The sequence below is a fragment of the Pseudophryne corroboree genome, chromosome 3 (genome assembly GCF_028390025.1).
Source record: "Pseudophryne corroboree isolate aPseCor3 chromosome 3, aPseCor3.hap2, whole genome shotgun sequence".
Classification (NCBI taxonomy): Eukaryota; Metazoa; Chordata; class Amphibia; order Anura; family Myobatrachidae; genus Pseudophryne; species Pseudophryne corroboree.
In genome coordinates, this window is record NC_086446.1 from 322,692,350 (window position 1) to 322,717,254 (window position 24,905).

Below are 24,905 nucleotides of genomic sequence, written 5' to 3' on the forward strand. Positions count from 1 at the left end.
TTGCCAATATGCCATTTACCACACGGAGTGGCAAGGAACGGCTGAGGCCCTGGCCTATGTTCATGGCTAGTGGTTCAGCTTCACATGAGGATGGAAGCACTCAGCCTCTCGCTAGAAAACTGAAAAGACTCAAGCTGGCAAAAGCACCGCAAAGAACTGTGCGTTCTTCGAAATCCCAAATCCACAAGGAGAGTCCAATTGTGTCGGTTGCGATGCCTGACCTTCCCAACACTGGACGTGAAGAGCATGCGCCTTCCACCATTTGCACGCCCCCTGCAAGTGCTGGAAGGAGCACCCGCAGTCCAGTTCCTGATAGTCAGATTGAAGATGTCAGTGTTGAAGTACACCAGGATGAGGAGGATATGGGTGTTGCTGGCGCTGGGGAGGAAATTGACAAGGAGGATTCTGATGGTGAGGTGGTTTGTTTAAGTCAGGCACCCGGGGAGACACCTGTTGTCCGTGGGAGGAATAGGGCCGTTGACATGCCTGGTGAAAATACCAAAAAAATCAGCTCTTCGGTGTGGAAGTATTTCACCAGAAATGCGGACAACATTTGTCAAGCCGTGTGTTGCCTTTGTCAAGCTGTAATAAGTAGGGGTAAGGACGTTAACCACCTCGGAACATCCTCCCTTATACGTCACCTGCAGCGCATTCATAATAAGTCAGTGACAAGTTCAAAAACTTTGGGCGACAGCGGAGGCAGTCCACTGACCAGTAAATCCCTTCCTCTTGTAACCAAGCTCACGCAAACCACCCCACCAACTCCCTCAGTGTCAATTTCCTCCTTCCCCAGGAATGCCAATAGTCCTGCATGCCATGTCACTGGCAATTCTGACGAGTCCTCTCCTGCCTGGGATTCCTCCGATGCATCCTTGCGTGTAACGCCTACTGCTGCTGGCGCTGCTGTTGTTGCTGCTGGGAGTCGATGGTCATCCCAGAGGGGAAGTCGTAAGCCCACTTTTACTACTTCCACCAAGCAATTGACTGTCCAACAGTCCTTTGCGAGGAAGATGAAATATCACAGCAGTCATCCTGTTGCAAAGCGGATAACTGAGGCCTTGACAACTATGTTGGTGTTAGACGTGCGTCCGGTATCCGCCGTTAGTTCACAGGGAACTAGACAATTTCTTGAGGCAGTGTGCCCCCGTTACCAAATACCATCTAGGTTCCACTTCTCTAGGCAGGCGATACCGAGAATGTACACGGACGTCAGAAAAAGACTCACCAGTGTCCTAAAAAATGCAGTTGTACCCAATGTCCACTTAACCACGGACATGTGGACAAGTGGAGCAGGGCAGGGTCAGGACTATATGACTGTGACAGCCCACTGGGTAGATGTATGGACTCCCGCCGCAAGAACAGCAGCGGCGGCACCAGTAGCAGCATCTCGCAAACGCCAACTCTTTCCTAGGCAGGCTACGCTTTGTATCACCGGTTTCCAGAATACGCACACAGCTGAAAACCTCTTACGGCAACTGAGGAAGATCATCGCGGAATGGCTTACCCCAATTGGACTCTCCTGTGGATTTGTGGCATCGGACAACGCCAGCAATATTGTGTGTGCATTAAATATGGGCAAATTCCAGCACGTCCCATGTTTTGCACATACCTTGAATTTGGTGGTGCAGAATTTTTTAAAAAACGACAGGGGCGTGCAAGAGATGCTGTCAGTGGCCAGAAGAATTGCGGGACACTTTCGGCGTACAGGCACCACGTACAGAAGACTGGAGCACCACCAAAAACGCCTGAACCTGCCCTGCCATCATCTGAAGCAAGAAGTGGTAACGAGGTGGAATTCAACCCTCTATATGCTTCAGAGGTTGGAGGAGCAGCAAAAGGCCATTCAAGCCTATACAATTGAGCACGATATAGGAGGTGGAATGTACCTGTCTCAAGCGCAGTGGAGAATGATTTCAACGTTGTGCAAGGTTCTGCAACCTTTTGAACTTGCCACACGTGAAGTCAGTTCAGACACTGCCAGCCTGAGTCAGGTCATTCCCCTCATCAGGCTTTTGCAGAAGAAGCTGGAGGCATTGAAGGAGGAGCTAAAAGGGAGCGATTCCGCTAGGCATGTGGGACTTGTGGATGGAGCCCTTAATTCGCTTAACAAGGATTCACGGGTGGTCAATCTGTTGAAATCAGAGCACTACATTTTGGCCACCGTGCTCGATCCTAGATTTAAAACATACCTTGGATCTCTCTTTCCGGCAGACACAAGTCTGCTGGGGTTCAAAGACCTGCTGGTGACAAAATTGTCAAGTCAAGCGGAACGCGACCTGTCAACATCTCCTCCTTCACATTCTCCCGCAACTGGGGGTGCGAGGAAAAGGCTCAGAATTCTGAGCCCACCCGCTGGCGGTGATGCAGGGCAGTCTGGAGCGACTGCTGATGCTGACATCTGGTCCGGACTGAAGGACCTGACAACGATTACGGACATGTCGTCTACTGTCACTGCATATGATTCTCTCACCATTGAAAGAATGGTGGAGGATTATATGAGTGACCGCATCCAAGTAGGCACGTCAGACAGTCCGTACTTATACTGGCAGGAAAAAGAGGCAATTTGGAGGCCCTTGCACAAACTGGCTTTATTCTACCTAAGTTGCCCTCCCACAAGTGTGTACTCCGAAAGAGTGTTTAGTGCCGCCGCTCACCTTGTCAGCAATCTGCGTACGAGGTTACTTCCAGAAAATGTGGAGAAGATGATGTTCATTAAAATGAATTATAATCAATTCCTCCGTGGAGACATTGACCAGCAGCAATTGCCTCCACAAAGTACACAGGGAGCTGAGATGGTGGATTCCAGTGGGGACGAATTGATAATCTGTGAGGAGGGGGATGTACACGGTGATATATCGGAGGATGATGATGAGGTGGACATCTTGCCTCTGTAGAGCCAGTTTGTGCAAGGAGAGATTAATTGCTTCTTTTTCGGTGGGGGTCCAAACCAACCCGTCATTTCAGTCACAGTCGTGTGGCAGACCCTGTCACTGAAATGATGGGTTGGTTAAAGTGTGCATGTCCTGTTTATACAACATAAGGGTGGGTGGGAGGGCCCAAGTACAATTCCATCTTGCACCTCTTTTTTCTTTCATTTTTATTTGCGTCATGTGCTGTTTGGGGAGTGTTTTTTGTAAGGGCCATCCTGCGTGACACTGCAGTGCCACTCCTAGATGGGCCAGGTGTTTGTGTCGGCCACTAGGGTCGCTTATCTTACTCACACAGCTACCTCATTGCGCCTCTTTTTTTCTTCTTTGCGTCATGTGCTGTTTGGGGAGTGTTTTTTGGAAGGGCCATCCTGCGTGACACTGCAGTGCCACTCCTAGATGGGCCAGGTGTTTGTGTCGGCCACTAGGGTCGCTTATCTTACTCACACAGCTACCTCATTGCGCCTCTTTTTTTCTTCTTTGCGTCATGTGCTGTTTGGGGAGTGTTTTTTGGAAGGGCCATCCTGCGTGACACTGCAGTGCCACTCCTAGATGGGCCAGGTGTTTGTGTCGGCCACTAGGGTCGCTTATCTTACTCACACAGCTACCTCATTGCGCCTCTTTTTTTTCTTCTTTGCGTCATGTGCTGTTTGGGGAGTGTTTTTTGGAAGGGCCATCCTGCGTGACACTGCAGTGCCACTCCTAGATGGGCCAGGTGTTTGTGTCGGCCACTAGGGTCGCTTATCTTACTCACACAGCTACCTCATTGCGCCTCTTTTTTTCTTCTTTGCGTCATGTGCTGTTTGGGGAGTGTTTTTTGGAAGGGCCATCCTGCGTGACACTGCAGTGCCACTCCTAGATGGGCCAGGTGTTTGTGTCGGCCACTAGGGTCGCTTATCTTACTCACACAGCTACCTCATTGCGCCTCTTTTTTTCTTCTTTGCGTCATGTGCTGTTTGGGGAGTGTTTTTTGGAAGGGCCATCCTGCGTGACACTGCAGTGACACTCCTAGATGGGCCAGGTGTTTGTGTCGGCCACTAGGGTCGCTTATCTTACTCACACAGCTACCTCATTGCGCCTCTTTTTTTCTTCTTTGCGTCATGTGCTGTTTGGGGAGTGTTTTTTGGAAGGGCCATCCTGCGTGACACTGCAGTGCCACTCCTAGATGGGCCAGGTGTTTGTGTCGGCCACTAGGGTCGCTTAGCTTAGTCATCCAGCGACCTCGGTGCAAATTTTAGGACTAAAAATAATATTGTGAGGTGTGAGGTATTCAGAATAGACTGAAAATTAGTGGAAATTATGGTTTTTGAGGTTAATAATACTTTGGGATCAAAATGACCCCCAAATTCTATGATTTAAGCTGTTTTTTAGGGTTTTTTGAAAAAAACACCCGAATCCAAAACACACCCGAATCCGACAAAAAAAATTCGGTGAGGTTTTGCCAAAACGCGGTCGAACCCAAAACACGGCCGCGGAACCGAACCCAAAACCAAAACACAAAACCCGAAAAATTTCAAGTGCACATCCCTAGTTTTTAATGTTATTTTGGTGTCGTTTTCTTCGTAGAGTGACCGGGAGCCCCAATTAGTGCACCGCGTCCCCTCGCATGGCTCGCTTCGCTCGCCATGCTTCGGGCATGGTGCCTTCGCTCCGCTCAGCTTCGCTCGGCACAGATTACCGTTCCAATCGTAGTCCACGTGGATCGTTAAGTATGAAAAGGTTCAAAAAAAGAAAAAAAATTGTGAAAAATTCATGTCGACCTTTTGACCTGTCGACCTAGAACATGTCGACCTAAAGACCCTGTCGACCTAGACACCCTGTCGACCTAGTTACTGTCGACCAATAGTGGTCGACCTAGACATTGTCGACCTAGTTACTGTCGACTTTCAGTCCGGATCCCGAATATTACCTGCAGGTGGACAAGAGTGAATTTCTAACATCATACATGCAGCAATTCTACAAATCACCTATCACTGATGGATTAGGGAAGAGATATGTAATAAATAATTATTATACAACTAATGTTATCAAAATACAATTAATATATATTTGAATATACTTGTGTAAATAATAAACAAATGAATGACTACCACATAATAACCAACATACCACATTACACAGACCAGGCATATTGAAGCACATACAATGCATAGAGGGTGTATATCCACTATGCCTCACTCTGCAACACTATATCCATTCTCTGGTTTCATGTTTTCTATATGGAAAATCCCCTATGGTTGCAGGACAATGTACAGGTCTACAGGAAAACAATGATGAGAATTATACTTATAGCCAGATTAAGAGGGGGATGCAGGGCATACTGTACCCCGGGCCCCCTTTGTCAGGGCCCCCCCGGCCAAAGCACACTGATATCACTAGCTTTCCCTCTTACTGTGAGAGCCAGAATGCGAGCAGGACAGTATGCAGTGCAGGCAGAGACACAGAAATATTATGTTTTATGAGCTACCAACTGAGCTTTCTGACCAGAATAGAGATAGGAGGGTGGAGAGAGCTGTAAGTGACACAGGGATCCTAGCTTCTCCTCCTCCCTGCCTGGGTGTCTGAGTACTGTGTAAACTTTTATTCAACTAAACCATTTGGGTCTAGAGATAGAGACACACACACACACACACACACAGAAAGTGCTCCTGGGTCCTGTCCCAGTGTGTAAGTAATACAGAGGCTGATGCTATTCTTGCATGTGACAAGATACATTTTATTTTTCTATGAGTATTTTAAGGTTGTTTAAGTTGTCTTTGTTCCGCTACAAAAACATTTGATAAAATAGTTGTCTTTCAATTAGGTGGAGCTACTGTATTAACAGTACCCAGGTATTATTAAACTATTGCTTTAAAACTAATATACACCATTAGTTTAATTGTAATATACACAATCTATACCTCCTACCATGACCCATTCCAGGAGGGACAAAATGCTTTCTACCTGGACTTCCTTCTTAATTTATGATTGCAAACACCTGCGTTGAAATACCTTTCTTATCAATTAAATAGTTAAACACAGGTTACATCAATCATATATTAAGTGGGAAGTCCAGGCAGAGAGCCTTTTGTCCCTCCTGGAATGGGACATGTTGAGAGGTATGCACAATCTAATATACATCCCCTACCTTCCACCGGGGCCCCTCTGTCTTAAGTGCCCCGGGCACCCCCAAGGCTTAATCCGGCCCTGGTTATACTACAGCAAATTTTACTATTATAACACTAAATCACATAGGAAATATCATGTTTCACATCAAGCAAAGGCCATGTCTCTATGAACGCACAATGCAGTAAATCCGTGGTGCTATGCTATTGAAGAACGAACGAACGAACGAACGAACGGACTAACCAGCTCTAACTTACATTGTGTAAAAAGTTCATGACCTACTGTAATATGTTGTTTGTTTAGATTGGATGCAAGGTGACAGTCACTCTGTTCCTTTACTTTCTGGCAACGAATCACTACTGGATCCTCGTAGAAGGTCTCTACCTGCACAGTCTCATCTTTATGGCATATCTGTCTGACCGTAGCTACTTCTGGGCGCTGACCATCATTGGCTGGGGTGAGACTGGTGTATGTGTGCCTGATAGATGCTTATGGTGCTGCGACTTGTCACTCACTATGAATAGGTGTAAATTGAAGACATGTTTTTTGTTTTTTTACATATATGCTATGTGTCATATTAAGTCCTATTCATAGCCCTGGTACCTAACCTTTGCATATGTGTGTATTTATGTATAGATTTGGCAATGTGCCTTCTCTGCATGTTATTTATATATATTTTATTATTTATTTCGTATAGGTCTCCCAGCAGTATTTGTCTCTGTGTGGGCAAGTGTACGGGTGTCTCTAGCTGATACACAGTATGTATTCATAGATTGGTTTCTCATAAATTGCTCTACTTTGCTTCTCCAGGCCAGTAATACGGGGCACATCGTAAAAAGCTACACAGCTCCATTTTCTCTATCGTCCTAGTGGATGCTGGGGTTCCTGAAAGGACCATGGGGAATAGCGGCTCCGCAGGAGACAGGGCACAAAAAGTAAAGCTTTTCCGATCAGGTGGTGTGCACTGGCTCCTCCCCCTATGACCCTCCTCCAGACTCCAGTTAGATTTTTGTGCCCGGCCGAGAAGGGTGCAATCTAGGTGGCTCTCCTAAAGAGCTGCTTAGAGAAAGTTTAGCTAGGTTTTTTATGTTACAGTGATTCCTGCTGGCAACAGGATCACTGCAGCGAGGGACTGAGGGGAGAAGGAGTCAACTCACCTGCGTGCAGGATGGATTGGCTTCTTGGCTACTGGACATCAAGCTCCAGAGGGACGATCACAGGTACAGCCTGGATGGTCACCGGAGCCGCGCCGCCGGCCCCCTTGCAGATGCTGAAGACAGAAGAGGTCCAGAATCGGCGGCTGAAGACTCCTGCAGTCTTCTAAAGGTAGCGCACAGCACTGCAGCTGTGCGCCATTTTCCTCTCAGCACACTTCACACGGCAGTCACTGAGGGTGCAGGGCGCTGGGAGGGGGGCGCCCTGGGAGGCAAAATGAGTACCTATAAAGGCTAAAAATACCTCACATATAGCCCTAGAGGCTATATGGAGATATTTAACCCCTGCCTGATTTCTCAAAATAGCGGGAGACGAGCCCGCCGGAAAAGGGGCGGGGCCTATCTCCTCAGCACACGGCGCCATTTCCTCTCACAGCTCCGCTGGTCAGGACGGCTCCCAGGTCTCTCCCCTGCACTGCACTACAGAAACAGGGTAAAACAGAGAGGGGGGGCAAATTTATGGCGATATTTTTATATAACAAAGCAGCTATAGGGGAGCACTTATTATAAGGCTATCCCTGATATATATATAGCGCTTTTGGTGTGTGCTGGCAAACTCTCCCTCTGTCTCCCCAAAGGGCTAGTGGGTCCTGTCTTCATTAGGAGCATTCCCTGTGTGTCTGCTGTGTGTCGGTACGTGTGTGTCGACATGTATGAGGACGATATTGGTGTGGAGGCGGAGCAATTGCCAAATATGGGGATGTCACCTCCTAGGGGGTCGACACCAGAATGGATGCCTTTATTTATGGAACTACGGGATAGTGTCAACACGCTAAAGCAGTCGTTTGACGACATGAGACGGCCGGACAATCAATTAGTGCCTGTCCAGGCGACTCAAACACCGTCAGGGGCTGTGAAACGCCCTTTGCCTCAGTCGGTCGACACAGACCCAGACACAGGCGATGACTCCAGTGGTGACGGTGACGAATCAACCGTATTTTCCAGTAGGGCCACACGTTATATGATTTTGGCAATGAAGGAGGCGTTACATTTAGCTGATACTACAGGTACCACTAAACAGGGTATTATGTGGGGTATGAAAAAACTACCTATAGTTTTTCCTGAATCAGAAGAACTAAATGACGTGTGTAATGAAGCGTGGGTTGCCCCTGATAAAAAGCTGATAATTTCAAAGAAATTATTGGCATTATACCCTTTCCCGCCAGAGGTTAGGGAGCGCTGGGAAACACCTCCTAGGGTGGACAAGGCGCTAACACGCTTATCTAAACAAGTGGCGTTACCCTCTCCTGAGACGGCCGCACTTAAAGATCCATCAGATAGGAGGATGGAAAATATCCAAAAAAGTATATACACACATGCAGGTGTTATACTACGACCAGCTGTAGCAACTGCCTGGATGGGCAGTGCGGGGGTAGTTTGGTCAGAATCCCTGATTGAAAATATTGATACCCTGGACAGGGACAATATTCTACTGTCGTTAGAACAAATAAAGGATGCATTTCTTTATATGCGTGATGCACAGAGGGATATATGCACACTGGCATCACGGGTAAGTGCTATGTCCATTTCGGCCAGAAGAGCTTTATGGACGCGACAGTGGACAGGCGATGCGGATTCAAAACGGCATATGGAAGTTTTGCCGTATAAGGGGGAGGAGTTATTTGGAGTCGGTCTATCAGATTTGGTGGCCACGGCTACAGCCGGGAAATCCACCTTTCTACCTCAAGTCACTCCCCAACAGAAAAAGGCACCGACTTTTCAACCGCAGCCCTTTCGTTCCTTTAAAAATAAGAGAGCAAAGGGCTATTCATATTTGCCACGAGGCAAAGGTCGAGGGAAGAGACAGCAACACGCAGCTCCTTCCCAGGATCAGAAGCCCTCCCCGGCTTCTACAAAAGCCTCAGCATGACGCTGGGGCTTCTCAAGCGGACTCGGGGACGGTGGGCGGTCGTCTCAAAAATTACAGCGCGCAGTGGGCTCACTCGCAAGTAGATCCCTGGATCCTGCAGATAATATCTCAGGGATACAGGTTGGAATTAGAGACAGATCCACCTCGCCGTTTCCTGAGGTCTGCTTTACCAACGTCCCCCTCCGAAAGGGAGACGGTGTTGGAAGCCATTCACAAGCTGTACTCTCAGCAGGTGATAGTCAAGGTACCTCTTCTGCAACAAGGGAAGGGGTATTATTCCACTCTTTTTGTGGTACCGAAGCCGGATGGCTCGGTAAGGCCTATTCTAAATCTGAAGTCCTTGAACCTGTACATAAAGAAGTTCAAGTTCAAAATGGAGTCACTCAGAGCAGTGATAGCGAACCTGGAAGAGGGGAACTTTATGGTATCCTTGGACATCAAGGATGCGTATCTCCACGTTCCAATTTACCCCTCACACCAGGGGTACCTCAGGTTCGTTGTACAAAACTGTCACTATCAGTTTCAGACGCTGCCGTTCGGATTGTCCACGGCACCTCGGATCTTTACAAAGGTAATGGCCGAGATGATGATTCTTCTTCGAAGAAAAGGCGTATTAATTATCCCATACTTGGACGATCTCCTAATAAGGGCGAGGTCCAGAGAACAGCTAGAGATGGGATTAGCACTGTCTCAAGAAGTGCTAAAACAGCACGGGTGGATTCTGAATATTCCAAAATCCCAGTTAATGCCGACAACTCGTCTGCTGTTCCTAGGGATGATTCTGGACACGGTTCAGAAAAAGGTTTTTCTCCCGGAGGAAAAAGCCAAGGAGTTATCCGAGCTTGTCAGGAACCTCCTAAAACCAGGAAAGGTGTCTGTACATCAATGCACAAGAGTCCTGGGAAAAATGGTGGCTTCTTACGAAGCGATTCCATTCGGCAGATTCCACGCAAGAATTTTCCAAAGGGATCTGTTGGACAAATGGTCAGGGTCGCATCTTCAGATGCACCTACGGATAACCCTGTCTCCAAGGACAAGGGTGTCTCTTCTGTGGTGGTTGCAGAGTGCTCATCTATTGGAGGGCCGCAGATTCGGCATACAGGATTGGATCCTGGTGACCACGGACGCCAGCCTGAGAGGCTGGGGAGCAGTCACACAAGGAAGAAACTTCCAGGGAGTATGGACGAGCCTGGAAACGTCTCTTCACATAAACATTCTGGAACTAAGAGCAATATACAATGCTCTAAACCAGGCAGAACCTCTGCTTCAGGGAAAACCGGTATTGATCCAGTCGGACAACATCACGGCAGTCGCCCATGTGAACAGACAGGGCGGCACAAGAAGCAGGAGGGCAATGGCAGAAGCTGCAAGGATTCTTCGCTGGGCAGAGAATCATGTGATAGCACTGTCAGCAGTGTTCATCCCGGGAGTGGACAACTGGGAAGCAGACTTCCTCAGCAGACACGATCTTCACCCGGGAGAGTGGGGACTTCATCCAGAAGTCTTCCACATGCTGGTAACCCGTTGGGAAAGACCAATGGTGGACATGATGGCGTCTCGCCTCAACAAAAAACTGGACAGGTATTGCGCCAGGTCAAGAGATCCGCAGGCAATAGCTGTGGACGCGCTGGTAACGCCTTGGGTGTACCAGTCGGTGTATGTGTTTCCTCCTCTGCCTCTCATACCAAAAGTATTGAGAATTATACGGCAAAGAGGCGTAAGAACGATACTAGTGGTTCCGGATTGGCCAAGGAGGACTTGGTACCCGGAACTTCAAGAGATGATCACGGAAGATCCGTGGCCTCTACCTCTAAGGAGGGACTTGCTTCAGCAGGGTCCCTGTCTGTTTCAAGACTTACCGCGGCTGCGTTTGACGGCATGGCGGTTGAACGCCGGATCCTAAAGGAAAGAGGCATGCCGGAAGAAGTCATTCCTACTTTGATTAAAGCAAGGAAGGAAGTAACCGTGCAACATTATCACCGAATTTGGCGAAAATATGTTGCGTGGTGCGAAGATCGGAGTGCTCCGACGGAGGAATTTCAACTGGGTCGATTCCTACATTTCCTGCAATCAGGATTGTCAATGGGTCTCAAATTGGGATCTATTAAGGTTCAAATTTCGGCCCTGTCGATTTTCTTTCAAAAAGAATTGGCTTCAGTCCCTGAAGTCCAGACCTTTGTTAAGGGAGTGCTGCATATACAGCCTCCTGTGGTGCCTCCAGTGGCACCGTGGGATCTAAATGTGGTTTTGGACTTCCTAAAATCTCATTGGTTTGAACCACTAAAAAAGGTGGATTTGAAATATCTCACATGGAAAGTGACCATGCTTCTAGCCCTGGCTTCTGCCAGGAGAGTGTCAGAATTGGCAGCTTTATCTTACAAAAGCCCATATCTGATTTTCCATTCGGACAGGGCAGAACTGCGAACTCGTCCGCATTTTCTCCCTAAGGTGGTGTCAGCATTTCATCTGAACCAGCCTATTGTAGTGCCTGCGGCTACAAGTGACTTGGAGGACTCCAAGTTACTGGACGTTGTCAGAGCATTAAAAATATATATTGCAAGGACAGCTGGAGTCAGAAAATCTGACTCGTTGTTTATATTGTATGCACCCAACAAGATGGGTGCTCCTGCGTCTAAGCAGACGATTGCTCGTTGGATCTGTAGCACAATCCAACTTGCACATTCTGTGGCAGGCTTGCCACAGCCTAAATCTGTAAAGGCCCACTCCACAAGGAAGGTGGGCTCATCTTGGGCGGCTGCCCGAGGGGTCTCGGCATTACAACTTTGCCGAGCAGCTACGTGGTCAGGGGAGAACACGTTTGTAAAATTTTACAAATTTGATACTCTGGCTAAGGAGGACCTGGAGTTCTCTCATTCGGTGCTGCAGAGTCATCCGCACTCTCCCGCCCGTTTGGGAGCTTTGGTATAATCCCCATGGTCCTTTCAGGAACCCCAGCATCCACTAGGACGATAGAGAAAATAAGATTTTACTTACCGATAAATCTATTTCTCGGAGTCCGTAGTGGATGCTGGGCGCCCATCCCAAGTGCGGATTATCTGCATAAGTTGTACATAGTTATTGTTAACTAATTCGGGTTATTGTTAAAGGAAGCCATCTTTCAGAGGCTCCGCTGTTATCATACTGTTAACTGGGTTTAGATCACAAGTTGTACGGTGTGATTGGTGTGGCTGGTATGAGTCTTACCCGGGATTCAAAATCCTCCCTTATTGTGTACGCTCGTCCGGGCACAGTACCTAACTGGAGTCTGGAGGAGGGTCATAGGGGGAGGAGCCAGTGCACACCACCTGATCGGAAAAGCTTTACTTTTTGTGCCCTGTCTCCTGCGGAGCCGCTATTCCCCATGGTCCTTTCAGGAACCCCAGCATCCACTACGGACTCCGAGAAATAGATTTATCGGTAAGTAAAATCTTATTTTATCCCTTTTACCTGGGACGCTCATGGATTACACAGGTTCTGTGGCTGATTAAAACCAGCTGAAACGTAGGATTGAAGTCAGACAGCCACAGATCCTGTGTAATCCATGAGCGTCCCAGGTAAAAGGGATAATATGGTCACTCTATCTCATTCCAATGGGGCACTCCAATGCTGCAGTCCCCAGAGACTTCTGCCCTCTCTGTCTGCAGCCAGCTTGCTCCTGAAAGTGCTGATTCTGTGTAACAGACTGAGAAGGGGACACTGGTCATGTGCTAGGTGTACTGTAGCTTGTGTGAAGCAGGAGAGCAGATTGATTTGTCCTAATTTTCCAGCTGTTGTGTATTACAACTTGCTGTTTGCTAAATATTTGAGAAGTGTATATACGGTCACCCACCAGGTACTCTCTCCCTCTTCATATACAGGTGCTGGGATCTGAGCGCTGGTCACATGAAGTGGATTTATCAGGCTCCCATTCTTGCAGCTACGTTGGTAAATTAAAACTGGATAACTATACTATTTAGTACATTTTCACAACTTTGCAAGGCCATATATCTATTGGACAGATGGGTATTTCCATTGTACTTAAACATGATGGTTCAGTTCTGAGTTAGAGACATCTCAGTTGCTTTATATAGACGACTGAAGGAGCATTACTGGGTGGCAACGGTATGGCACGAAAGAGAAGCATCCTGTGGGCATGTGGTAGATTGAGCTGTGACCTACTGTGGGTGGAGCATCTGCATACCACTATTTTCAGTCGCATCTTCAGAACCAAGCATGGGGTGGGTGCAGTGCCGTCTTAACAGTAGTGTAGGCCCCTGGGCACAGCAATGTGCTGGGCACCCTACCCATCCTTCAGAGGTAGGGGTGGGGGGTGCTATCAGCGGCAGCTTTGATGTCCCGCGGGAGGTAGGGGGTGCTCTATCTTCTGCTCAGCATGTAGGACCTGGAGCAGTAATTTCTGCTAATATCGCCTTTACTGCACAGATGGGGCTAAACTCTAGAAGGGGTCATTAGGCTGAATGAAGGGGCTCTGGTACATGACTTCCAGGGTGGTATGGGGTGTTTAATATGTAGGGAAGGGGTGGATAGTGGAGTGGGCTTAATATGTATCATTTTCCGTGGGAGAGCAGCTTGCTTGACTGCAGATATCTCAAGTTACTGAAAATATATTTTTCAGCTTTAAATGGAATAAAAAACTAGAGAGTCCCACCTTTCAGATGGTTCTGGGAACTTGGGGTTCAGAGTTCAGGAGCCAGAGCAATTCACCAACGAAAATCTAAAACTGCATATTAGGCGTGTGGAGCTGGAGCAGGGACCATCTGCTTGAAGGCTGATATCTCTGGTTCTGGGCATAGTAGAGACAAGCTGACAGTGTTCACTGAAAGGGGAGAGTCTCAGCTTTTGGATTATACCCTCAGAAAAACTCTAAGTCAGACAGAACCTGAGATATCTGGCTGGGAAGAGCAATTAACAGGCCTGGATGGGGACCACTGGTTTCAAGTCGGATATCTCCAGTTCCCCAGGGCCGATTTTCAAAAATCTGGTACCCCTGGAAAGAGGGGACCCTCAGCTATCAGCCTAGGTCCCTTAAACTCCTGGGGCCCTTGGGCAAGAGCCCATTGACCCCATACGAAAAGACGGCCCTGGGTGGGTGTAATTTCTGTTAACAGTAGTAACAATAGCTGCTCTGACTGGGAGTGTTGCAGCCATATAGATGAGTCAGAAATCTGGACGATATTCACACAGGACTTCTGATCACTTGAAGCTCCCAAAATCTATTATAATTATTATTATTATTATTATTATTATTATTATTATTATGAGTGCAACTTCTGCCAAGTCCCCCTCCCCAGGGGTGTGTTCAAAAATCTTGATGCCTACATGTCTATCCCACTTTTAACAGGATAATTCCTCTTTATTACACAAGAAAGCTTTAACTTGCAATGGAGACCTAGTATACATAGCCACAATGTCCTTTTGTCTACCAATAGTATAAATTTGGCTTTGCTGAGGCTGTTGTACAAATGTACATCCCATGCAATGGAACTGGCAGCAGGTACAGTGGAAGACAGGGTTACTTTAAGCACCTCATTACATTACAATACTGCAAGACCTCCTGCTAGGTTATACCTGAACTCAATGTGGCTGATTTAGATTTGCATACAAGTCTGCGCAATAGAATTGGGATTGTGAATTATGCTTGCCATTGGTGTGGGACTACCTCGACCTTGTGCTGTCTGATTCAACGCCCCAGTACAATACTGCAGTCCTCCCTCCTCCTAAGGTGAACTTATCATTACCTGCAGTGGAAGTCAGTAGAAAAGGGATAACAACAGCATTGATGGCTGTCGGAATCGGATATGTAATAGTAGTACAGAAAATTGCAGAGCTGGATTTTTTCTCTCTGTATAATGGTCCTCATTCCGCGTTGATCGCTCGCTAGCTACTTTTAGCAGCTGTGCAAACGCATAGTCGCCGCCCACGGGGGAGTGTATTTTCGCTTTGCAAGAGTGCGAACGCATGTGCAGCCGAGCGGTACAAAAACATTTTGTGCAAAACAAGACCAGCCCTGTAGTTATTTATTCTGTGCGATGATTGCTGCGACGAAGGTCCCGGAATTGACGTCAGATACCCGCCCTGCAAATGCCTGGACACGTCTGCATTTTTCCAACCACTCCCAGAAAACGGTCAGTTGACACCCATAAACTCCCATTTCCTGTCAATTTCCTTGCGATCGGCTGTGCGAATGGAATCGTCGCTAGAAGCAGTGCAAAACAACGATGATCTTTGTACCCGTAAGCCGCGCGTGCGCATTGCGGCTCATACGCATGCGTAGTTTTGCCATTTTTTAAAATGATCGCTACGCAGCGAACAACGGCAGCTAGCGATCAACTCGGAATGAGGGCCCATGTACCTTGGCCAAAAGTAAATTCTATTTTAAGCAAAATCAATTTATACTGCTCAACATTCTCTTATTAGCAGTTGTTAGTGCTTGTCCATACCATTGCAAATTTAATATTTCTAGCATAATGTTTCTTTTTGTTAACAAAACCTTTAATGTTGCACCCAAGGGTATCAAGTGTCCTCATTTTTGTTATAAATATATTGACATTTATACAGGTAAGAAGTAGGACACATACTGACAATGGCGGCGGGATGTAATGGAGTCCGAGATCACCAGAAGTGAGGGATGCCGGCCGATCTCGGATGTTTTTTTTAAAGGGACAATCACTTACAAGGCAAAACAATGCCTTGTAAGTGACTGCCCCTTTAAAAAAAAAAAAAGGTCCGAGATCAGCCAGCAGCCTGCACCTCCCGCGATCTTGGACTCCAATGCATCCCACCTTGGGTGTGGATTAAAAGATTGCCAATAAATAGGTCGACAGTCAATAGGTCAACACCATATAGTCGACATACATTAGATTAACAGTGCCAAAAGGTCATCAGGTACAAAAGGTAAAAAGGTTGACACGAAAATAGTCAACACAAAAACACAATTTTTAAACATTTTTGTTTGTCATTTTGCATGTTTAACCATATGTGACCCCATTTAGGAGTATTTTCTCGGATTTAAAAAGCTTGCCAAAGTTTACTAATCCCAATCATAGTCTACATGGAGAAAAGTGTGAACCATATGTACATACCTCCCAAATGTTCCGATTTTTGCGGGACAGTCCCATTTTTTGGGGACTGTCCCGCTGTCCCACCTGCGGGTTGCAGTGTCCCGCGGTGCTGGGGGGGGGCAGTTGGGAGGCTCTGTCTCTCGCTGCCCTGCTTAGCAGAGCAGCGGTGAATAGACGCTGTGCGCATGCGCACAGCGTCTGTTCACTGGAGTCAGAGGGAGAGGGGGCATGCCAGCGGCTCACAGAGCGCTGGGCATGCCCCCTCAGTGACGAAAACGGGGTGTGGCTCACGACTGCGGGTCCTCCGCGAAGCGACGCCCCCTTTTCTTAGGCCACACCCCTTTTCCGCATGTGTGTCCCTCTTTAGAGAGATAAAAAGTTGGGAGGTATGTATGTATATTGGTCATTGTCATGTCAACCTTTTGAACTTGTCATCCTTAAGCACTGTCTAGCTGTTACGTAATGTATGTCGACCATATGGTGTTGACTTATTGACTGTCACCCTATGGACTGTCGATCTATCATCTGAAACCCACTGACAATAGCTGTTTAGTGTTATAATAAAATAGTGCAGCTGGTTCCATTACTGATGCAAGCCAGGTCGATCACAATGGCGCTAGAATGAGGTGTTTTTTCCAGCAGCTGTTTGGTGGGAGATAGTCAGTCTCCCTAGACAAATAATATATATAGAAAGATAAAAAGCATTAGTAAGTTACACAATTAAACACAATTTAATATATTATAAATTATAAAACAATTAGTATGGTTGTATATCAAAGTAACAGCAAGCTTGGGGATATGGAAAGTTCAGTTCAATATTAGTATCAGCTGTAAATGATGTAACCGTGTCCCTTTAGTAGAGTGCACAGTTCATAATAATAGGCAGGTGGGTATGTAGGCATCCAGTTTTTAATAAAAATTACCGGCTTTGTGTTCCAAAGTTAGATCCCGTAGCGATGGTTCCTTAATAGCAGCAGGACTCCATGCAATAGTAGCGGTATCCTAGGTCCACAATACGGCTTGATATAGTTGGTCTGATTGCCAGAAGTGTCCAATATAATTCACCACACTCCTGCCAGATGGAGCTTAGGGCACACAGGTCTTTTAGTGGTACAGCGTATGTAGTTTTTACTGACGCGTTTTGCTGCTCCAGGCAGCTTTGTCAAAGGTGGACATTGACTGCCCTGATCCCCTCTATATATGATATAAGTAACCATATCCACATCCTATTGATTGCTTGCTAATAGAACAATCAACTTAAGTTAATAAGCAGTACATTTATTACTATAATGAATTAGAAACAAAGAAGAGGCAAAGTGTATATTAAAATCATCAAAAACTGGTTGGATAGTATTACAGAAAGGTTATTTTTAACTTAATTTATAAGCAATCCTGGTCACATGATCGGAGTTAAAATAATAAACACAAAATGATGACTCATTCAATCAATTGGTCAGTTTTGTCACATGGTGCTCACCTGTGACGTACTGCTGAACCCATGACCGCCCGTCAGCCTATGGGATTTTACTGTGCTTGGTAGCGTAGAAAACGAGGCGGTCATGTGATCGCGATCGGTCACATGACCAGTCACACATCCGGGCTCCAACCAACCAACAAGGTTAGTGACGTATTCGGAGCCAGGAGCATCACCGATTACGTGACCAGGTCACAGCCAACTCTCCAAAGGTAACTGATGAAGGAAGTTATTGACATAACGCGGAAATACCGCTGACCACCCAAATGGATAACAAGTGTTGGCAATTTTGGCCTTACCTTAGACAATACAAATAACCCTATTGCCCGGGCTTTAATAGTATATACATATTGGTTATATTTAAACAACAAAGTTTTTATATAAATAGTGTGGATTTTAAGGTGCATTATTATTAGAGATGAGCGGGTTTGGTTCTCAGAGAACTGAACCCCCCGAACTTCACTACCGGAGCCCGGATCCGAGCCATGCTCGGGTTTTCCCGCCTGACTCGGAATCCAGAACGAGGCAAAACGTCATCATCCCGCTGTCGGATTCTCCCGGGTTTTGGATGCCATATAAGGAGCCGCGCGTCGCTTCCATTTTCACTCCGGCATTGGAGAGTGTAGCGAGAGGACGTGTCTCCATCCTCAGTGTCTGTGTGGGAGGGAAAGTGGGGTGGCGAGTCCAGTGCTGACCTGTGCTGCTCAGTCCAGTCACAGTGGTGGTGTCCTCTCCTGCCATATGTCCAATGTAGCTGTATAAGTCCAGTGCAGTGGTGCTGTGTTGTCCTGCATCAGTACAGTGGTAGTGTCTTGTGCTGCATCAGTCCAGTCACAGTGGTGGTGTCCTCTGCTGCCATATGTCCAATGCTGCTGTATAAGTCTAGTCCAGTGGTGCTTTGTTGTGCTGCATCAGTCCAGTGGTGGTGTCTTGTGCTGCATAAGTCCAGTCACAGTGGTGGTGTCCTTTGCTGCCATATGTCAGTGCTGCTGTATAAGTCCAGTCCAGTGGTGCTGTGTTTGTGCTGCATCAGTCAAGTGGTGGTGTCTTGTGCTGCATCAGTCCAGTCACAGTGGTGGTGTCCTTTGCTGCCATATGTCAGTGCTGCTGTATAAGTCCAGTCCAGTGGTGCTGTGTTGTGCTGCATCAGTCAAGTGGTGGTGTCTTGTGCTGCATCAGTCCAGTCTCAGTGGTGGTATCCTCTGCTGCCATATGTCCAATGCTGCTGTATAAGTCTAGTCCAGTGGTGCTGTGTTGTGCTGCATCAGTCCAGTGGTGGTGTCTTGTGCTGCATAAGTCCAGTCACAGTGGTGGTGTCCTTTGCTGCCATATGTCAGTGCTGCTGTATAAGTCCAGTCCAGTGGTGCTGTGTTGTGCTGCATCAGTCAAGTGGTGGTGTCTTGTGCTGCATCAGTCCAGTCTCAGTGGTGGTGTCCTCTGCTGCCATATGTCCAGTGCTGCGTATAAGTCCAGTCCATTGCAGTGGTGCTGTGTTGTCCTGCATCAGTCCAGTGGTGGTGTCCCTGTGCTGCTGTATAAGTCCAGTGGTACTGCCGTATATGTCCAGTGGTACTGCCGTATATGTCCAGTGATACTGCCGTATATGTCCAGCAGTACTGCCGTATAAATCCAGTGATACTGCCGTATATATCCAGTGGTACTGCCATATAATTCCAGTGATACTGCCGTATATGTCCAGTGGTACTGCCGTATAAATCCAGTGGTACTGGCGTATAAATCCAGTCCAGTGGTACTGCCGTATATGTCCAGTGGTACTGCCGTATAAAGCCAGTGGTACTGGCGTATAAATCCAGTCCAGTGATGCTGCCGTATAAGTACAGTGATACTGCCGTCTATGTCCAGTGGTACTGCCGTATATGTCCAGCGGTACTGCCATATAAATCCAGTTCAGTGATACTGCCATATATGTCCAGTGGTACTGCCATATAATTCCAGTGATACTGCCGTATATGTCCAGTGATACTGCCGTATAAATCCAGTGGTACTGGCGTATAAATCCAGTCCAGTGTTACTGCTGTATATGTCCAGTGGTACTGCTGTATATAGCCAGCGGTACTGGCGTATAAATCCAGTCCAGTGATGCTGCCGTATAAGTCCAGTGATACTGCCGTCTATGTCCAGTGGTACTGCCGTATAAATCCAGTGGTACTGGCGTATAAATCCAGTCCGGTGATTCTGCCGTATAAGTCCAGTGATACTGCCATATATGTCCAATGGCACTGCCGTATAAATCCAGTGGTACTGGTGTATAAATTCAGTCCAGTGGTACTGCCGTATAAGTCCAGTTCAGTGGTGCTGTCCTGTGCTGTATATTATTTACTCCAAATAAAGGGGTTATTAATATTTAATCCAAATAATTTTTACAGGGTTTACCATGTGTGGTGTAGAGGTATACTGTCCTTTGCTGCATTTTGTTATATAACTCCAGAAAAATAATGGAGAACAAACATTCGGAGGAAAAAATAGGGAAAGATCAAGAACCACTTCCTCCTACTGCTGCCGCTGCCGCTGCTGTTGTTGCTGCTGGGAGTCGATCATCATCCCAGAAGGGAAGTTGAAAGACCATTTGTACTACTTCAACTAAGCAATTGACTGTCCAACAGTCCTTTGCGAGGAAGATGAAATATGACAGCAGTCATCCTGTTGCAAAGCGGATAACTGAGGCCTTGACAGCTATGTTGGTGTAAGACGTGCGTCCGGTATCCACCATTAGTGCAGTGAGACTGCAGTGCCAATCCTAAATGGGCCCGTTGTTTGTGCCGCACACTTGTGTCGCTTAGCTTAGTCATACAGCTACCTCATTGCACCCCTTTTACTTCTTTGCATGATGTGTTGTTTGGGGACTTTTTTTTTTTAAGTGCCATCCTGTCTGCCACTACAGTGCCACTCCACTCCTAGATGGGCCAGGTGTTTGTGTCACTTAGCTTAGTCATACAGCAACCTCGGTACACCTCTTTTTCTTCTTTGCATGATGTGCTGTTTGGGAACTAGTTTTTGAATAGTGCCATCCTGTCTGACACTGCAGTGCCACTCCTAGATGGGCCAGGTGTTCAGGTGTTTGTGTCTGTTAGCTTAGTCATACAGCATACTCAGATCCAGGTGTTTAGATAACATATCACAGAGGAACAAATACTAACAGCTATAGGGGTATTCTATATCACACGATCACAGAACCCAATAGCTACATGGGAAATTCTATGAACTAATATGTGGATAGAAAAAACCTTACAGAACGGAATTAAGTTCCAGTGCTTCATTAAGACCCTGGGGGGGAAGTGTATTCAATTGAAGCGTCCAAAAAAACCTCTTGCCTACACAGTCTATTAAAGCGGTCTGCACCACGATTCAGTGGAATATGCTCTAGGCCAATCAATTTCAAAGATCTCGGGTCACCTTCATGGTACACAGAGAAATGTTTAGGAAAACTGTAATTTTGCACTTTCTTTAAAATATTTCTACGGTGTTCCATGAGGCGTGTTTTCAAGGGTCTGGTGGTCCTTCCTATATATTTTAGGTTACACTCACAAATTAAAAGATAAACCACCTCTTTGTTTCTAATTCAATATAGTAATAAATGTACTGCTTATTAAGTTGATTGTTCTATTAGCAAGCAATCAATAGGATGTGGACATGGTTACTTTTACCATATATAAAGGGGATCAGGGCAGTCAATGTCCACCTTTGACAAAGCTGCCTGGGGCAACAAAACGCGTCAGGAGAAACTACATACGCTGTACCACTAAAAGACCTGTGTGCCCTATGCTCCATCTGGCAGGAGTGTGGTGAATTATTTTGGACACTTAACATCTGGCAATCAGACCAACTATATCAAGCCGTATTGTGGACCTAGGATACCGCTACTATTGCATGGAGTCCTGCTGCTATTAAGGAACCATCGCTACGGGATCCAACTTTGGAAAACAAAGCCGGTAATTTTACTAAAAACTGGATGCCTACATACCCACCTGCCTATTATTATGAACTGTCCACCCTACTAAAGGGACACGGTCACATAATTTACAGCTGATACTAATATTGAACTGAACTTTCCATATCCCCAAGCTTGCTGCTAATTTGATATACTTTACTAATTGTTTTATAATTTATAATATATAAAATTATGTTTGTGTTACTAGCGCTGTTTATCTTTCTATATATTTTTTTCTATTCCTTTATTAGTATTAATTATTGTCTTTGGGCCAATTAGATTTGGGTGGGGTGTATTCAAACTGAAATCTAAATAGCAGTGTAAAAATAAAGCAGCCAGTATTTACCCTGCACAGAAACAAAATAACCCACCCAAATCTAACTCTCTCTGCACGTTATATCTGCCCCACCTGCAGTGACCATGGTTTTGCCCATTAGCTAACAAATTTGCTGCTGCAATCAGATCTGAATTAGACCCTTTGGTTCTTGTGCTGACTGCTGTAAACTAGGAAAATAGCAGGCACTTGGTTGCTTAGGACAATAGATATTGCTGAATTACAGATTTGTGCTGCAGACACATCACAGAGGTACAGGACTTTTTTTCTTTCTCTCCCCCAGGTCAATTTCTTCCTGTTCCTAAACATTATCCGGGTTCTTGCTTCAAAACTGTGGGAGACCAACACTGGAAAGCTAGACCCCCGCCAGCAATATGGGTAGGTAACCGAAATGAGTATAATGTACTCAAAATATACGTTATGGTAAGAACTTACCGTTGATAACGGTATTTCTCCTAAGTCCACAGGTTTCACAGGATAACAATGGGATATGATGGAGTGACAGCGGATTGGCACCAAACGATCACAAGCTTTCAGGCCTCCCAGGATACAACGGGCCCGTCCATATATCCCCGCCCACTGGCTCAGGCAAATCAGTTGGATTCTAAAGCATCTAGGCAGGAGCATCATGTAGAGCCCTAATCAGGCGAGTAGAACACCCTTCCGAACAAGAAGGAAGAAGTTAGTGAGTAGCAAGATCTTCAAATCAGGTGCGTCAGGGTGGGATCCCTGTGGAACCTGTGGACTTAGGAGAAATACCGTTATCAACTGTAAGTTCTTACCATAACGTATATTTCTCCGGCAGGGTCCACAGGATAACAATGGGATTTCCCAAAGCAATTTTAGTGTTGGGGACGCTCCTGATTGGACAGGAGAACCTTTCGCCCGAATTCAGCGTCATGAGAGGCAAACGTATCCAAGCATAATGTCTAATGAATGTGTTAATGGAAGACTATGTGGTCTGCCTTACATATCTGTTCTGCTGAAGCACCATGTTGTGCTGCCTATGAAGGACCTACCTTACGAGTAGACTGAACAGAGACATTAGCCGGTACAGGGAGATCAGCTTGAGATTATGCTTCCGAAATCGTCATTCGAAGCCCTATAGCCAGCGTCTGTTTAGTAGCAGGCCATCCTCTCTTGTGAATTCCGTAGAAAATGAAGAGAGAATCTGTCTTTCTGATGGCACTGGTACGATCCACGTAGATCCTTAATGCTCGGACTACATCCTGCGATGCATCTCCCGCAGAAAATACCTGAAAAACCGGGACTGACTTTTCTTCATTAAGGTGGAATTTAGACACCACCTTAGGAAGATACCCAGACCTAGTTCTGTGAACTGCTTTATCTGGATAAAAAAACAGAAAAGGAGAACAATATTACAGTGCTCCTAAATCTGATACTCTTCTAGCTGATGTCAAAGCCAGTAGAAAGAGAACTTTAGCTGTCAACCATTTTAGATCCACTTTATTAAGTGGTTCAAACGGAGCAACTTGAAGGGCTTTGAGTACTAGACCTAAGTCCCAAGGCACTATAGGAGGAGCAAAAGGAGGTTGAATGCGCAGCATTCCCTGCAAAAAGTACGCACATCCTGTAAATTGCGAGCTGAGGAGGGTTTCCTTGCTCTGTGCAATGTCTGAATTTACCTGTAGTGAGAATCCTCTTGACTTCAGGATAGAGCTTTCAAGAGCCACGCCGTCAACGATAGTCGATCCAGATGCCTGTGATAACAAGGACCCTAAATTAGTAGATCTGGACGTTGAGGGAGCAGACGTGGAGCATCCATCGACATTCTCTGTAGATCTGTGTACCATTGCCTTCTGGGCCAACACGGAGCTATTAGAATCACGGCACCCTTTGCTTCTTTTATCTTCCTCACCACCCTGGTAGTAGGATGATCGGAGGAAATAGATATGCCAGATGAAACTCCAATTTCACTGACAAGGTGTCCACAAAGATCGCTCCGGGATCCTTTGTTCTTGCCTCGTATGCGGACACTTAGTTGTTCAGATGGGACGCCATGAGATCTATCTCTGGCAAAACCCCACTTGTCTACCAGAGTCTGAAAAACTTCCGGGTGTAGAGCCCATTCGCTTGTTTGAATGGCGTGTCAACTGAGAAAATACACTTCCCAGTTTGGGACTCCCGGAATGAATACTGCGGACAATGCTGGAAAATGGAGTTCTGCACACTTTAGTATGTGAACTTACCTCCTTCATTGCTGTTTGGCTGTGCTTTCCTCCCTGATGGTTGAGGTACGCCCCCGCTGTTAAATTGTCCGAGCGGATCTGGACTGATCTTCCTTGAAGAGTGTCTTGTATATGGCCCGAAGTTCTAACGGATTTATTGGCAGGCAACCTTCTTCTATGATCCATTGTCTCCTGGAACTATGATCTTCCGGACACTGCTCCCCAGCCCTGGAGACTGGCATCTGTTGTCAGGATCTCCCATCTGATATCCAAAAGATTCTCCCTTTGTCTAGATGGGATGTCTATAGCCACCAGGCTGATGACTTTCTTACCTTGTGTGAAAGTACCATAGTCTGTTTCTTTATTGTCTGATGTATCTGACAAGAATCAGACGCTGCCGAGGTCTTGAGTGGATTTGTGCATACTCCACCATGTCAAATGTTGACACCATCAAACCCATCAGTCGCATAGCTGCGTGGATATCGTTTGACTGTGTAACAACTCCTGAGTACTTGACTGTACCTTGGATATCTTGTTCCGAGGTAATCCATTTTCTGCAGACTGGAATTCAGTACAGCCCCACAGGGAGTCATCCGTTGTGACGGAACCCGAGATGACTTTGCCCAATTTATGAACCACCAGTGCCTTTGCAGACAAGTCATTGTCTGTTGGAGATGGCACAGAAGCCTTTCCTGTGCCAGGATAAAAAAAGGTGGTCGAAGTATGACAATTTTCTTATCCCCTTCTTGCGGAGATAAGGTGCCATAATCCTCATAATTTTG

At 46.4% G+C, this 24,905-nt stretch overlaps 1 protein-coding gene across 10 annotated transcripts in view; it reads left to right on the forward strand.

The window, feature by feature from the left end:
• Positions 1 to 24,905, forward strand: part of LOC135055433 (parathyroid hormone/parathyroid hormone-related peptide receptor-like) — a 182,802-nt gene that overhangs the window by 148,598 nt on the left and 9,299 nt on the right. For 9 of the 10 annotated variants that reach the window (XM_063959502.1, XM_063959500.1, XM_063959497.1 and 6 more), the window contains 4 exons: positions 6,336 to 6,489; positions 6,730 to 6,790; positions 12,974 to 13,040; positions 22,218 to 22,312. In XM_063959502.1, the coding sequence (XP_063815572.1) occupies positions 6,336 to 6,489; positions 6,730 to 6,790; positions 12,974 to 13,040; positions 22,218 to 22,312 (377 nt within the window). The remainder of the gene's footprint in view (positions 1 to 6,335; positions 6,490 to 6,729; positions 6,791 to 12,973; positions 13,041 to 22,217; positions 22,313 to 24,905) is intronic. The other variant, XM_063959505.1, reaches the window with a different exon arrangement.